This window comes from Cervus elaphus, chromosome 30, assembly GCF_910594005.1.
Source record: "Cervus elaphus chromosome 30, mCerEla1.1, whole genome shotgun sequence".
NCBI lineage: Eukaryota > Metazoa > Chordata > Mammalia > Artiodactyla > Cervidae > Cervus > Cervus elaphus.
The window spans coordinates 29,558,626-29,572,978 of record NC_057844.1 but is presented as its reverse complement, the minus strand read 5'-3'; the positions used below and the strand labels follow the sequence as shown (position 1 = coordinate 29,572,978).

The 14,353-nt window shown below is 40.5% G+C and overlaps 1 protein-coding gene across 6 annotated transcripts in view; it reads left to right on the top strand.

Annotated features, from left to right (window-relative positions):
* The window catches only part of RXFP2 (relaxin family peptide receptor 2), a 57,996-nt gene that overhangs the window by 6,959 nt on the left and 36,684 nt on the right, over positions 1–14,353 (top strand). For 4 of the 6 annotated variants that reach the window (XM_043892228.1, XM_043892227.1, XM_043892229.1 and 1 more), the window contains exons 2-5: positions 6,711–6,857; positions 9,400–9,477; positions 12,536–12,641; positions 13,444–13,515. In XM_043892228.1, coding sequence (XP_043748163.1) covers positions 6,711–6,857; positions 9,400–9,477; positions 12,536–12,641; positions 13,444–13,515 — 403 coding nt within the window. Of the gene's footprint in view, positions 1–6,710; positions 6,858–9,399; positions 9,478–9,505; positions 9,552–10,615; positions 11,090–12,535; positions 12,642–13,443; positions 13,516–14,353 lie in introns of those variants that run through there. The other 2 variants (XM_043892230.1, XM_043892231.1) reach the window with 2 other exon arrangements.

Genomic DNA, 14,353 nt, shown 5'->3' with positions numbered 1-14,353 from the left:
CAATTTAGAAATCTTTTTTTGTTTTCCAATTTAGATCAACACACATTGAACCAATACTCTATTCCATGTAGTTAGACATTGTTTCCCCAAATTTGTCCAAACTTCAGACAATAACCTGAGGAGGGAGCTGGGGTGATAGTTTCTGCAGAAAATCTGTGAGTAGGATCATGAAGAACATTCACAGTTGAAGGTGGTCAGTTTGTCTCAGGAGAAAAGAACAGAAGCTGGGGACTTAGAGAAACTCAGTTAAGGCCAGAGTCTTTTGAAATGGGAAGAAGGTGGAGTTAGTGTGTGCATAAAACTGGATCCGAATTCTGCACATACTCACTGATGTGTGCCTGCTAAATTTTCCTTCAGTTGTGTCCAACTTTTTGCAACCCCATGGACTGTAGCTCACCAGGCTTCTCTGTCCATAGGATTCTCTAGGCAAGAATCCTGGAGTGGGTTGCCATGCTCTCCTCCAGGGGATCTTCCTGACCCAGGGAGTGAACCCACATATCTTATGTCTCTTATGTCTGCCGTATTGGCAGGCAGGTTCTTTACCACTAGTACCACCTGGGAAGCCCATATTCACTGACAGGGCCTCACAATATTGTCAGGGATGGGAGGACCCAACAGTAGAGTAAAAGGATAAGATTTCTAAGTTTAAAAAACAACCATCAGGAGGCCAGTTTCTCTCCACTCACCTTAACATTGGCCTCCCTTGTGGCTCAACCAGTAAAGAATCTGCCTGCAATGCAGGAGACCTGGGTCCAATCCCTGGGTCTGGCTACCCACTCCAGTATTCTGGCCTGGAGAATTCCATGGTCTGTATAGTCCATGGGATCACAAAGAGTTGGACACAACTGAGAGACTTTCACTCTTACCTTAACATAATGGCTTCTTTTTTAAAAAAAAAAAAGAGAAGACTTTACTAACTTCTTTCAAACAAATAATAAATCCTGTGCCCTGAAAAGGTGGGGTTTTAGTGGAGCTCAGATTCTTCACAGAGATCAGGGAGGCCTCCCACAGGTGATCTCAGCGACTGGGCTGGATTCACCTTCGCTTCGCTGAGAGGCATTGCTGCTCCTCTTGGAGATCCTGCCACCTGAGCTCCAGGTGGGGATGGGCCGCGTCGTGCCTGCCTTGTCGACAGAGCACGTTGTAGGCGCTCAGCTGACGTTTTCTAGATGTTAAATGAATGCATCCTTCCTGTGATGCAGTAACTGTCTCTTTAGAGTGAACAGCAGAGGCCTCATCTCCATCTGAATTCCATCTGAATTAGGAGCAGAGCACTCTGGGAAATGGCCTCATGGGCCAAGATCCCCTGGGCTTCCTGTGGGTGGCGTCCCCCGTCCCTGGCAGGGACGTGGAAAGAGCCTCAGCCAGAACACCAGGCTGAGAGAATAAAGACTTCCTTCCACAGCATGCAGGACGAGCGTTGGCAGAGAATCCAAGAAAGCAAGTCAAACTAAGCACCTTAAAGATCATTCTCATCTGTTTTTTCCCCCTCAAGGAAGGGGTGAGCAAGCAGAAAAGTATGTCCTTAGGCAGCAGTCCAGTTGGCTTCAAAAAGCTATCAACGAGTCATTTCAGAATCCCTTTGCACAGACATGTCCAGAATATTGACCAGAAGAGCGGAGAGGAAGACTATTACGGAGAGATTCTCTGTCACATGTTCAAACCTCCCCTCAGCTGCACGTTTGGCAGGGGTCCCATAGACATTGCTGCAGAAGCTATTGACACAGCTTTTATGTAGGCATCCTCCATCTTTATAATCCCCACGTTTCAATAAAAACTATCTCCACTTGCACAGATGGCAGGAAGAATAGACAGCATGGTATGCTGTCTACAGACCGGTATTGGCTCTCTTTCAGTACATGCCAACCATAGCAAGGGCTCTTAATCATTTTCTAAATTGTATAATGACAGAATGATAAGTGATAAGCACTTTGAAAACTAAACAATATTTTGTCATCAGAATCAAAACATTAGCCTGCAACTTTGGGCATTTTACATTTTAAAGAAGTTCTTCCTTCAACCCTTCTTTTATTCCTAAATGATCCATTAATTCATTTAAAAAATTAATGAGTACCAACTAAGTTCCAGGCACTAGGTTAGATAATAAAGATTCATGATACAGAGGGCAAGGGAGTAGGTAGGGAATAGATTTTATTTCCCTTCCACATACAATTTATACCTTGAATTGTTTTCAGGAAGATTCCATTCTGGGGTGAAAAATGGGAATTTTTAGAAATACAGTTGGTAAGGTTCTGTTTGTACATGGTCAGTCTTTCCCCTCCCCTTCCTTCACCCATACCTGGTGAATGTAGCCTATTTTTTTCCCCAAGGAAAAGGAAACAACCTTGATCCTTCCTGTCTTTGACCCTGGATTATTTGTCTCACTCAGAATGAGTGTGCATCTGTGAGATGGACATTTAATGAGGCCAGACCTCAGGGAACTCAAGATTATCTTCATAATAAACCCCATAAGGGAAGACAGTGTTCTGCCTTCAGAATATCCTACACAGCCTCAGCTGTCTATTTCAAAACTGTCTTTATTTTATTTTTTTTTTCAAAACTGTCTTTAAAACCAAATCATCTCTTCTAGATCAATAAAAAGAGATTATTAGAAAGTTGCAAGGATATATCTGTTGCCTAATCATTTACAATCCCCCTTTAGCTTTCAAGAGTTTGAGGTTACTTAAAACAGAAACCATATATGTCACATAACTTTTAAAATAATAACATAAAGAAGTAGGAGAAGCTTTATTATAGTCCTATTATTTCTCTCATAGAAGTTGTATAAAAAGATCATGGCAATGCTAAGGCCCAGCAAGGTTCCATCAAAGTTCTATTTTTTTCACCTTGCATTGCAATTGCCAGTATGCCAACATTAACCAAGGGTATTCCATGGGCCAGGCATTCTCCAGCACTTCATAAGCACTAGCTGGTCTGCTTCCTGGGATATTATCATTAACCCAGTTTTAAATATGGGAAAACTAAAATTTACAGCTTGCTCGAAGTGATATAACTAGGGAGTGGCAGAGAGAGTTGTAATCTGGATGTGATGGTCTCCAGAGTACTTCATTACTAATGAATATTCTAAAATAGTGATTCACATCCTATTGGTTGCTCATGAGATCAACTTAGTGATTGGTGATGCCTTTTTAAGTGAATAAGATAGAATGGTAATGATCAGAGTTCATCCACCATAGTAAAAGGTAAGTAATATTTGAAGAAATTTTGTTTTCTGTGCATGTATGTGTGTGTATTTGTACACCAAATTGTGATGTGATGCAAAACTTATTTCTAACTGTGAGTTACTATCTTAATCTTAAAGCTGCTTCACTAAGAAATATTGACCCTTACTCATTCATGTTCCAGGGCTTCCCAGGTGGCACAGTGGTAAAGAAACCGCCTGCCAAGGCAGGAGACCCAGGTTTGATCCCTGGGTTGGGAAGAACCCCTGGAGGAGGACATGGCAACCCATTCTAGTATTCTTGCCTGGAGAATTCCATGGACAGAGGAACTTGGAGGGCTACAGTTCATGAGGTCCCAAAGTCAGACATGACTGAAGCGACTAACACTTTTACTTTCATGCATGTTCCAAACACAGGAGGACTAGTTTTTATAAACCTGCCCTCTGTAGAAATCTTTGTAAGAAAGAAGTTAAGAGATTTTAAAATCTATGACCTTTCATTGATTTTTTAATCTTTGAAATCCTTTCCGTGTATGAATAGGCTTAACAAGCCAACCTCCAGAGACTCACAGCAGAGAGTTTTCCTAAAATAGTCAGACCTGACTGGTGTTATGCCTAGTTGCTCACAGTAAATCATTCATCAATCACTGCAGAAAAGGCAGAGAAAATATGTTCTACTTTTGTAAAAACAAAAACCCAGTGGGGAGAAAAGAATCCAAGGGCCACACTCCCCACTGAGGGAAGGCCTCATGGATGCAGCAGCTTCCATAGGAGAGTGAGCATCGCCACATCTCAGGGTCCCCAGGAAAGGCTCCTTCATGTGTTTGTAGTATTTTGAGGATCATCAGGACTAAAGCTCAAAATATCCAATAATCTACTCATGCTCTCTAACAATGTCACTAAAAGCTTGACATGTAATATAACTCAGACCTAGCTCTAGGGTCTGAATCAAACTCCTGCCCTTTTACAAATGGTGTGATTCGTTAAACAAGGAGGGTCAGCAGGCATCACTGACTTTAGGAGAGTGAACACTCTGGTGGGAGAACACTTCATCACAATGCAGCATGGGCTGGGAGGACTCAGAGCTCACAGGGCATTTTCCCAAGAACCAGAGTAGAAGTGCCCTTCATATTCTCAGCAGCCATTCATTATCTTTGTTGTTGTTTAGTTGCTAAGTCCTGTTTGACTCTTTGCAATCCCATGGACCAGCCCACCAGGCTCCTTTATCCATGGGATTCCCCAGGTAAGAATAGCAGAGTGGGTTGTCATTTACTTCTCCATGGGATCTTCCTGACCCAGGGATCGAACCCACATCTCCTGCATTGGCAAGCAGATTCTTTAATGCTGGGCCACCTGGCAAGTCCACATTGCTCATCTTCACATGGAGACAGTAATACCAACAACACAAATGTGTTAGGATTAAGTGAAATAATTAGGAAACACCCAGCACACAGTAGATGATGCTCCCCAAAGGTTAGGTTGTCTAGTCCTCTGCTGTATTAAAAGGCACCATAAAGTGTGAAAGTTCAAGTCTCTCAATTGTGTTTGCCTCTTTCCAACACCATGGACTGTAGCCTGCCAGGCTCCTCTGTCCATGGAATTCTCCAGGCAAGAATATTGGAGTGGGTAGCCATTCCCTTCTCCAGGAGATCTTCCTAACTCAGGGATCAAACCCTGGTCTTCTGGTTTGTAGGCAGATTTTTCACTATCTGAGCCACCAGGGAAGCAAAAAGCACTGTACCCCCAACCCAAGGAAATTCCTAGCCATGATGCCAACCTTCATGGGCATGATTAGGAAAACTTTGCTAACATCCCCTGTTCCCTTCAATTAGTCATAATGAACTGTAGCCCTGCCTGAGAATGCACTCTCCTTAAATCAATATATTTGAAGTTTCATCTTGCACTTTTTTCCTCTCACACTGTACATTTTGTACCTTTGACTCATTTGTTTTGCAACTGGAAGTTTGCACCTCTTAATCCCCCTCGCCTATTTCTATCTAAACTCTATTCTCTTTAAAAAAAAAAAAAATATATATATATATATATATATGACTCCTAAATTTTTATTAGATATTTACAAAAAAAACCCCACATATCTTTATTTTCTGGAAAATATTCTTTAAAACCTGAGAGAATGGCTCTCACATCTATGTTTCTGGAATCTCTTTGGTCATCCTACCTACAGATATAGTAACTTTGCAAATGTTAATTATGTTTCCTTTCTGCACTTTCTCATTCAATCCAGCAGTTATTCAGCTCTCATTCATTTTCTTTTATGTTGCCTGGACAAGGAGAAGACTTTGCAGATTCCTAATTCTCCCTAGCATGATGGTTAAAAATGGGCTTCTGGGGTCAGAGAGATGATTCAGATCTATCTGTGTGATTTTGCATTTCACTTCCCTAACCCTGAAACAAGAAGGATATTATCACCCACGCATTGATTGAAGGTATCAGTTCAGTTCAGTCGCTCAGTCATGTCCAACTCTTTGCAACCCCATGGACTGCAGCAGGCCAGGCTTCCCTGTCCATCGCCAACTCCCAGAGCCTACTCAAATTCATGTCCATCATGTTGGTGATGCCATCCAACCATCTCATTCTCTGTCATCCCCTTCTCCTCCCGCCTTCAATCTTTCCCAGCATCAGGGTCTTTTCTAGTGAGTCAGTTCTTTGCATTAGGTGGCCAAAGTGTTGGAGTTTCAGCTTCAGCATCAGTCCTTCCAGTGAACACCCAGGACTGATCTCCTTTAGGATGGACTGGTTGGATCTCCTTGCAGTCCAAGGAACTCTCAAGAGTCTTCTCCAGCACCACAGTTCAAAAACATTAATTCTTTGGCACTCAGCTTTCTTTATAGTCCAATTCTCACACCCATATATGACTACTGGAAAAACCATAGCTTTGACTAGACAGACCTTTGTTGGTAAAGTAATGTCTCTGCTTTTTAACATGCTGTCTAGGTTGGTCACAGCTTATAGCTGAGATTAACCAGTGTGCAAACTACCCAGTATACAGTAAGTCCAATGAGTGTTACCTGTTATTACGTAGTATTATCTCTCCTTATTCCAACGTGGTCCTGGATTTCTCTCTCATTCACACTTCATCTTTCCTTCTGCATGTGAATTTTCATTATGTCACCTCAAATCCTTCTTATAAAGGATTAATGAGTAAATAAATCCATCTGTTTGATCTGTTAGCTCATGGCTTTGCTTTTCCGTTTCCAGGGGGGAACAAGTCTTTGATTCCATACACAAGTAGGACAATCACTTTGGCTTTGTTTACTCTTGCTTTCCTGAAGCAGATTCATAATGAGCCTTGATTCCATTCTTGGTAGAGTTGATGTTTGGTATGACGGTGATTATTTTAAATGTTATAATTAAGAACATTACTCAGAGAAACTGTAAACTAAGAGTAACACCAGAAAACTCAACTCATAGAGCTTTGCGAAAATTAAACAGGATAATATGAAAAGAGTTTGGCCATATCAATAATTTCTTCCCATTACTTAAGATTCCTGTCCCCTCTTTCACATAGATTATTCACTGGCTGAAGGCAGTACAATCACTCCTTTGTGCCCAAAAGGATATTTTCCCTGTGGGAATCTCTCCCAGTGTTTGCCTCGTGCTTTTCACTGTGACGGCGTGGAGGACTGTGGGAACGGGGCTGACGAGGAGAACTGTGGTGAGTCTACTTGCTCAGCTCCATACGGACACACCCCCTTGTGAACGCCCCAGAACTGTGCATGGATCGAATGCTAACAGTGATGAACTGGAAGAGGTGATTTGGCATTCTGTAGGGAATCCTATTGTGACACGACTAAACAACTCCTCTCCAATGGATTTGTGATAATTACCTGCATCTTCATATTAAGAGGTGGCTTAAATCAGAAACACAGTATGATAAAATGTTGTGTGTCGTAAAAAACAAAGTAAAACTATTTTAAATCCTACTCAGATACCCATATTTTAGTTTTAAATGGCTTAAACAATGACCACTTCCTTATGGCTTGGAAATTGGGTTCAGCTGCAAGAATATCTATAAAGTGTGAGTAGATCTTCCTAGAGAATTAAATTATTCAGTAGACCTATATCGTGTCCACTGTGTCCTCCCCAAGTCAGCAGGACTTGGGGACAGGCTCAGGGGAGACAGGCGCCTCACCCTTGCGGGGTTCACAGGGACCCTGTGAACAAGGATGTGAGCAAACTTGTACCTAAATAAATAATTTAAGAGAGTAGTAAGCCCCATGAGGTATGCAGACCAGGATAGTGGAATAGGAAGTGACTTGGGGGAAAGGCTACTTTAAAGACATAGCCACAAAACCCCTCGCTGAGATGGTGACATTTGACTTGAGAATGAAATGAAAGAAGAGGAAAACCATGAAATATTCTGGAGGAACAGAGTTATAGGCAAAGGCAACAGCAAATGAAAGACCCAGAGGCTGAATGAGATAAGATAGCTGTGTTTGTGGGAAGTAAAAGCCAGACTGAGATGGGCGGAGTGAGCAGGATACAGAGGGTAAAGAGGTAAGAGAGGCCAGACCAGAAAGGTCTCACAGGCCACTTTAGGTCTGTATATCAGGACTATATACGTCTTCTCATCTAACCTGTGCATTTTGCCCATGGAGAAACTGATGTCCCGAGAGGTTGACATGTCTAGTTAGTCGTAGAGTAGACCCTAGGACCTAGGTGACCTAGTAGACCCTAGGTGTCCTGAATCTGGAAGAATCGTGTGTGTTTTCTACCACACTGAACTGCCCCTCCTTGGCATGGCCCAGCTAGCACCCAGGGGTGACAGCAGACTCCAGGAGTGCCTGGTGTCTGGCTCCAGAATCTGCTCTCACGTCCCTGGGGACTCGTGCACGCTCCCGGCACCTCTGCCTTCACCTCCTGCGCGTTACTCCGCCTCAGCTTGTAGGATAGAGCTCAGGTGTCCCATCCCCACCTGAGAAGCTTGGCTTCCCGGCCATGCCTCCCGCCCTGAGGCTGTCCCACTGTCTAGGACAAGCACCCTTTCTCTCTGCTGCTATCACATCCTGGTGTGCCTGGATGATGTTCTAAAGGCGGCCTTGTCTTCCCACCCTACTTCTCTCACTAGACAGGAACACCTTGAGAAGGGTTCTTATGGGCATTTTACTTGCTTTGGTGTCACCAGAGCCTAGAACTGGCAAGGACAGTCAGTGCTCAGGGGTGGAGCAGCTCTCTGGGTGCCAAGGGCAAGTCACTCACGTTTTCACCCTCTCCTCTTCACTGTGTGGGAATCTCAGACCGTGCATGTTGTTTGCCTCTTGGGAGTTTTCCAAATGCAAATTAAGTAATTCATATAAAGACACCAATAGAATAATTTAAAAAACTGTTGAGAATATTAATAAAAAATAAAAATAAACTAAAATTTGCAGGGATCTGCAAAAAGGTACCTATGGAGGGAGTTCCCTGGTGGTCAAGTGGTTAGAATTTCAGGCTTTCACTGCTGTGACTTGGGTTCAGTCCCTGGTCAGGGAACTGAGGTCCCACAAGCCACACAGCAAAACCAAAAAAAAAAAGCAGAACAGTAAAGGGACCTGTGGGCAACTATTTAAATTTACTTTTCTATTTATATAAACTTTAGGATCCTGCATCATATTGTATGTTTTATTGCCTCTAATAGCTTGTGCTAATGCTAAGATAATCATATTTCAAAAATCAAGCCTTCTTTTTTTAAAAGAATATGTTTTCATTGCTCAAAAAAAGAGAAGGAAACCTGGCAAATAAGCAGATCATATCGTCTGACAAATTGAGAAAATATTTTTCTCATCAGGACTAGACAAACTTTATTAAAAGGAACTTCATTTTTGCCTTATTAAAAAAGTCAAAGGACATGAATTTTATCAGAATTCATTACATGTATCAAGTAGGTATCTACATACACATATACAGATTATGTTTTCTTCTGAGGATCTCAAAATTAAGATCAAACATTTAAAATGTCAGCATTAGAAATCGATGATATTTTTCAAGGTGGATACACATATGGAAAATAATCATCATATATTTAAAATATTTGTAATTGCAGAAACAGACAGGACTCGAGATGTTTGCCTGCTTTTTCTTCCTTACCGTTGTCGTTATCTTTCTATTACTTAAAACTTTAAGTTGATTTCATGATCAGATTTTTATATTTTTGTTTTGTAATTTGATATTTTATTTATAGAATAACTGACACCTGTTCATCACCGTGTGTTTCACAGGAGACACTAGTGGATGGGCGACTATATTTGGCACAGTCCATGGAAATGCTAATAATGTGGCATTAACACAGGAGTGCTGTAAGTGGTATTGGTTCGAAGACTCAGTATCAGCTTTGCGAGCGACATGATTTGTGGTGCATGGATTTACCTGGGTAGTGTCATTCATTCCCTTAAGAACCCCGATTTCAGTTCAATGTGTTTCAGTGGTCAACTGGTCTATTATCTGTTCGTGAGACTGAAAAGAGAGAAAAAGGAAAACAACACGCTCTGTTTATGCTTACTCTGTGTATTAGCCTGTGACTGCAAGAATGCATAGGTACTGAATACTTGTGACAATTCAGGAAGGTCTTACTCCCTTCAATCACCAACTTTTCAGCCCCTCTGTTGGGCACTTTGAGGGCAAGGATAACTAAGGTGTGGCCCCAATCTTCAAACACCTCACATGGTCCCAGGAGAGACAGTTCCTTACAGAAGCAGGAGTGATGCAATATTAGCGCTGAACTGAAGGAAGAATGTTTGCACAAGGGGGTGTGGAAGCCCTTTGGGAGAAATGATGTCTGTGCCAGGGAGGGTGAAAGGTCCACAGCCAAGGTGACTCTGGGATGGACTCGGAGGTCCTTGGATGGAGTAAGAGGTGACAGAATGAACAGCGGAGCATGACCTACAGAGCAGTGGGGTAGGAAGTTCAGTGCCTGCTTCCCGATGCCTTTCACATCGGTTCGCAGAGTGTAAGATGGAGGAGCAGAAGTTGGACCCAGAAGGGTGGGACCAACCCACAGGGGGCTCTGGGTGCACAGTTCAGAGTTTGGCCTCTGACCTATGGTAGAATTATCTCTCTATATATACACAGATTATATTTTATACTATATATTACATGTAATATATAAATGAATAGATAATTATATAGTGTATATATAGTTACATACACACATTAGTATGTATACATAATATAGATGTATAAAGTACATACATTAACTTCTACACTAGCAGTATATTATGTACTTTATAGTATTAGGTCATAGCTACCACTTAGTATACAGTTTACTATATTCAAATATATCATACATAAAATTAGAAATCAAAAAAGAGTAAATTACAAAAAATGAAAAATAAATATATGAAAACTCTAGTGTCTTCTTCCTGAGCCACAGTGGGTCATCTTGTACACTCGCCATTGTGGAGGCCATTGCCGTGCACAGTGGGCAACCACCAAAGTCGTGAGCTTATTTCCATTTAATGAAGAGGAGGAACCACATGACAAGAAGTGTATGGACCAATGATTCTTGCACCAGAATTATTATAAAGAATGAGTTAGAACAGTGTTCTCAGCTTGAGACATGTATGCCCCTGGAGAACATTTGGCAACGTCTGGTACATTCTGGGTTGTCACTTTGGAGAGTGGTGGGTGACTGCTGGCTTCTGGTGAGCGGAGGCCAAAGATGCTGCTGAACCTTCTACAACGTGCAGGACAGCACCCACTGACGGAATGACCTGACCCAAATGTCAGTCTTGCCAGGGTTGAGGAGAAAGCTTGGTGAAGGAGACACCAAACATTACATTTCTTGCAGTGCTCCAGACTCACACTAAGAATCCGAGCCCAGAAAACACTTCTGGGAGGAGTGAGGTACAGAGGGCAGCAAGAGGCATTTCATAAGAAGAATCCAGAGGTTGAGGTGTGACTGACCTGCAGGTGAGGGAGTTACGCTCACATTTCTGGTTTAGTCAATTGGCCCAGCTTGGACTACACGCAGTTCTTCTATTGGTAAATAAAGAGTTTCCAACCCTAGTAACGTAATCTAGTAATGTAACTACTTCAATGTCAGTTAAACATTGAAGTAAACATTCTGAAGTCATCTTTAGGAAGTTGAGATCGTTAGCATCAGCCTATGAGCAACACAGAATATTTTCTAAAAGTTTGTACACTAGAATGTGTCTTTTGAATTAGGCAGGTACTCAATAAAAGTTTGTCAGGTTTATTAAAAGTCAGTGAAATTGATTTTAAAAATAAAGTTTGAATAAAAGTGATCTAGAGGAAGTAGAGCAATCAGAAAGGACTTATAGTCAGATTTAAATCAATAATAAATATAAAAATTTGAAAATAACTCACTTTTTGTAGCTCCATCACAGCCAAGTACCATCATATGCTCCATAAATCTCATTCCCTGAGACTCTCTCTCCTCTCTCTCTTTTCTCTCTCTCTCTCTCTCTCTCTCTCACACACACACACACACACACACACACACACACACACACACACACAGAGTGATTTTTCTGTTGACCCACTTGGCCAGGTTTTTCCGTAGATTTCTCACATGCCATTATTTTAATAATTAACATAATTAGTAATTATATATAATAATGAATAGAATTACATGATGATGTTTATATATTATTAATATATTATTACAAATATTAGTAATTATAACATGCAATTATATTAATAACTTACTCCTTTGGAGTCAATCCTAAAGCATTTTTCTTCCCTCTGAATGTTTCAGACAGTTTGATCTTTGGTTTTCTCTGCTTTATAGCTTCTCTACCACTTTTACCTACCACTTTTTCATAGTAGTGAAAAACCGAGAACCAAAATAATAGGCTATCTGAGTTGGTTGGTTTTAGGAAGACATAATGGTGGCTATGGCAGAACCTGCATCTAACTCTCATCACAGCTCTAAGAGAAGTTTGAAAGGAGGGAATTAGTTGAATTTAGCTTTAACCAACAAGCATTTATTGAGCAGCCTTTTTGTGCCATTCAATTAAGTGAAATTGACTTAGTTATACCCATTAAATATTTACTCAGTCACACTCATGGTTTTCATTGAGGAGAGCTTAATCTTGCTTCACTATATACTTTTTAAAACACTATTTAAACATGTTTGTGATTTCTCTCTAATCTCTTGTTAAGTGCCTCTAAAATGACCACGGAGGCTAAAACTGAAATGAATACCACAGGAGTCTATATTCAACTAGAAGAGATTTCTTGTTTGCTTTTATTTGGGGCCTGAATAAGTTCATTTAACAAAATGTGACTGTTGTACATTCAATGGAAAAAGAACAATGTCAGTTACCAGTGATAAAGTCATAACTAAAGAGAAGTATTTTTTCTTATTGAATCATTGCTCTTTTTGCCCCCTAGTTTTAGATCAGTACCCACAGCGCTGTGTGTGCAAAGGCTCTGAGTTGGAATGTGTAAATGCTGGCTTGAAGTCTGTGCCAATGGTTTCTAGCAATGTGACGTTACTGTGAGTAGCATTCAAATCTGGATATTTGCTCCTGAACTCATATGAAAGCCATACGGTCTAATCTTTGTTCTGTTTTATGCTGCTTGTATGTTAGCAAAATAATAGAAAACCATCAGCCATCAGAGAATTCTGCATGCTCCTTCTCCAGGGGAAAAGTGTTTTAAACACTGTATGTTGGATTGTCCAGGTTATCTTTAACTCACAAACTTCTGGAATTCTTATTTCTAATCATTTTCCAATTTATGTATTATTACTAATATGCCAGTACTATTCAAGTGAAAATAAAAATTTGGGGGGGGGGAAAGGAAGAGTACCTTTTATGTTCTATCTCGTTTTAAATAGTAGTAATTTGTCCCAGACTTTAAAGGTGTAGAAGATGCATGAAGATGACTATGGCACAATCAATCATGGAGTTTTTTTTTTTAATGCTGCATAGATATTTGGAGAGCCTCAGGAAGTTGTTTGCAAATATATCATAATTCGGGCACACGTGAATTGGTTAGGATTTTTGTTGTTTTTTGGATGTGCTTGCTGTGTTTTGTTAAGTTGTCTACAGAAGAAAAAGTTAAATCACCATAGATATTCCAGTCTATTATACTAGCTGGCTAACATGGTCAAATATTTGCAAGCTGCTTTATGGACTTTTCATTCTCATGTGAAAGTTTTCGTTTATTATGGGCATTTTCAAATGTGTGTGAAGTAAAATGGAGCATGATAAAATATTCTCAAGCATGTAACTTCTAGAAAAGAGATTGGTTAGTCATAAATTCCATAATAAAGTCTTCTTTACATGTTGTTTTAGGTCTCTTAAGAAAAACAATATTCACAGTCTTTCAGATAAAGTTTTCATCAAATACACAGAACTTAAAAAGATGTAAGTAGCTTTTAATAGTGTTTTTATGGGAAAATCTATGAGATGTTTTGTTTAAGATGTTTTTAATCTGAGAATAAAATGAAATATAAAGTTGATTACCTTTATCATTAAGGTTATTTTAATAAATGTAATTAAGCTTAGACATTAAGGCATTGAAAAGTATGCTTTCTTTCCATTTCATAATTTAAACTAACAACTGGTTTTATTTAACCTTTATTTTAGAGAGTTAAATTAGCATTGCGATCGAGCATCTCAGTAAGAATATACATAACTCCATGCTCTTACTTCAGAGCATTTGGAAAATGATGTTGTAGATTCAGAGATACTAGATGCACTTTTTAACCTGGAAGAGTGGTGGCAGAGACAGGAACTATCAGATCATTTAAAATGCATCATGATGGGGTCTGGACTGTCTCCCAGGATAAAAAAGAGCAAAAACATGATCTTGGTCAAATCAGTGAAATTAACACATTTGAGGAAGTGAGTGAAAGTCGCTCAGTCATGTCCAACTCTTTGCGACCCCATGGACTATACAGCGCATGGAATTCAGGCCAGAATACTGGAGTGGATAGCCTTTCCCTTCTCCAGTGGATCTTCTCAACCCAGAGATCGAACACAGGTCTCCTGCACTGCAGGCGGATTCTTTACCCGCTGAACCACCAGGGGAGCCCATATTTGAGGAACGAAAACAATAAATAGGACACAGTCAAACACAGAAACAAAGCATCGAGATGCTTCCAGCATCATCAAAGAAAGAAAACCGGGACCTGAGAGATAAAGTCCCTAGACATAGTCTCCACTGAGGGGCAAGGAGAGACGGTCAGCCTATACCGTAATG